The sequence below is a fragment of the Protobothrops mucrosquamatus genome, unplaced genomic scaffold, assembly GCF_001527695.2.
Source record: "Protobothrops mucrosquamatus isolate PMUCROS unplaced genomic scaffold, P.Mucros_1.0 scaffold1441, whole genome shotgun sequence".
In the NCBI taxonomy this organism is placed as follows: domain Eukaryota; kingdom Metazoa; phylum Chordata; class Lepidosauria; order Squamata; family Viperidae; genus Protobothrops; species Protobothrops mucrosquamatus.
Window position 1 is genome coordinate 62,776 of NW_015387623.1, and position 2,030 is coordinate 64,805.

Genomic DNA, 2,030 nt, shown 5'->3' on the forward strand with positions numbered 1-2,030 from the left:
TTGATCTATTTGCACAGTCACAATACAAATGCCCCAGCGGTATACCTACCTCGACAACTTTGTTAGAAAAATCACAGATGCAATCTGGGAACTGACTCAGCAGGCAGACTAGATAAGTTTTATTCTTAAAGAATCAATACAGAAATATAAGATTTTTTTTTTCTAGTAAACTAATGAAAAACTCCGTAACAGTCCAAACAATGGGTAAAGAAAGCATTTTCCAAAAAAGATGCTCCTTCACTGTATGTCTACAAGTATTTGTTTCTTTGTTTTATTTCTATAGCTGCCCATCCGAGCAGACAACTGAGGACAGCTCACAATCCAAGTAGGGACAGGATTGCCATTTGTCAGTTGTATTTTAATTAAAATTCCTGCATAGAGCTGAACTGAAATTGAACTTGGCTTATGTGAGTCCTTCCGACAACACAAATCACATGGGTTATTCCATTTACCAAACCTTGCCAACGTATTCTTTTTTCCAGTTAAGAAATAACAGGATCCAATACAGGAGAACGTTCAATAATAGAGGAAAACGTTCAACCTGTCTAGAAAGGAATGATGAAAACACTTGTATGAATAACATTTTCCAGGTCAACAGTGTATTTTCTGCATCATGCTACAATGGCCATTGTCTCTTTTGTCCAAAGAATGTCTCCGTATGTTGTCTGCCAAGCCATGAATTCAGTACTGACTTGAAGATCAGGTGCAACTGATCTACATGAATGGGAACCAGAGAAGAAATTAACAGGCAAATAGAATTTGTTTCACAACTGAGTGGACCAAAACAACTCATACTTGTTCCATGTTCCCAGAAGAAGGTAAGAAAGGGCACCTCTTCTTTAACTTCCTCATTGCATTACTCATGTCTCGGTTCCTCAAGGTGTATATGAGTGGGTTGACAGAAGGTACAATTAGGGTGTAGAACACAGAAGCCACCTTGTCTGTGTGAGACCTGGAGAAAGGCACTAAATAAACAAAGATGCAAGGCACAAAGCTGATGAAGACCACAATGAGGTGGGAGCTGCAGGTAGCCAAGGCTTTGCCTCCACTCTCCTTGAAGTGGCCTCGAAGGCTGCTGACAATGATACTGTAGGAAGCAAGCAAGGCAAGGAAACATACAAGGGAAAGTAGGCCACTGTTGGCCACAACCAGCAGCTCAGTGACATAAGTATCTACACAAGCCAGCTTGATCACCTGTGGGAGGTCACAATGAAAATTGTCCAGAGTGTTTGGTCCACAGAACGGGAGCTGGAGAAGCAAAAACATCTGGGTGGTAGTGTGAATGAGGCCTCCAGCCCAACAGGAGGCAAGAAGTCTGATGCAACGTGGACGGTTCATCCTGGTCATGTAGGTCAAAGGGTGGCAGATGGCCATGTAACGATCGTAAGCCATGAGGGTTACAAGGAGCATCTCAGAGCCCCCAATTAAGTGGATAAAGAAGATCTGGATCATACAACCCATAAAACTGATGGTCCTGCTGAAGCTCACTAAATCTGTTAAAAGCTTGGGTGTAGCCAGTGAGCCCAAAGTAATATCAAAGAGAGATAAGTTGGCCAAGAAGAAGTACATGGGTGATTGAGAGAGGTGGGGTTCTCCCTGCACTGTCACTACAATAAGGAGGTTGCCCACCAGACATATTGTATAAGCAGCCAAGACTAATACAAAGAGAAGAAGCTGGATCGGCCGAGAATTGGAATGACCCAAGAAGATAAACTCTGTAACAGTAGAATCATTGAGGGCCATGAGTAGACCTGGAAGAAGAGAAAATGACATGTTTTGTGAATGTTTTGGGGACATCAGCAGAAACTAGAAATGAAATTCTTCTTTACAATTTCCATTCTTGGAATATGATATTTGCAAACAAAATGTTTCATTTGTAGATATTAAATAAGCTCCATACCCATGGTGATAGATCAGAAATTCAGTGAAGCTATACAAATCGTGCATCATCCCATCTGCAAATCGGTGACCTCACAATCTGTAAGACAATGGATAATCATCAGTGTCCCTCCCTTCTTTTCTCTTGATCA

At 41.6% G+C, this 2,030-nt stretch overlaps 1 protein-coding gene across 1 annotated transcript; it reads right to left on the reverse strand.

Annotated features, from left to right (window-relative positions):
- Positions 1-789: 789 nt before the first annotated feature.
- Positions 790-1,743, reverse strand: LOC107292867 (olfactory receptor 4Q3-like). Its single transcript, XM_029285241.1, has one exon. The coding sequence runs from the start codon at positions 1,741-1,743 to the stop codon at positions 790-792; it is 954 nt and encodes a 317-aa protein (XP_029141074.1).
- Between the last annotated feature and the right edge of the window lie 287 nt (positions 1,744-2,030).

What these genes read in the sequence shown, in the direction of transcription:
- LOC107292867 (XM_029285241.1), bottom strand. Translation starts at nt 1,743, where the DNA reads ATGGCCCTCAATGATTCTACTGTTACAGAGTTTATCTTCTTGGGTCAT.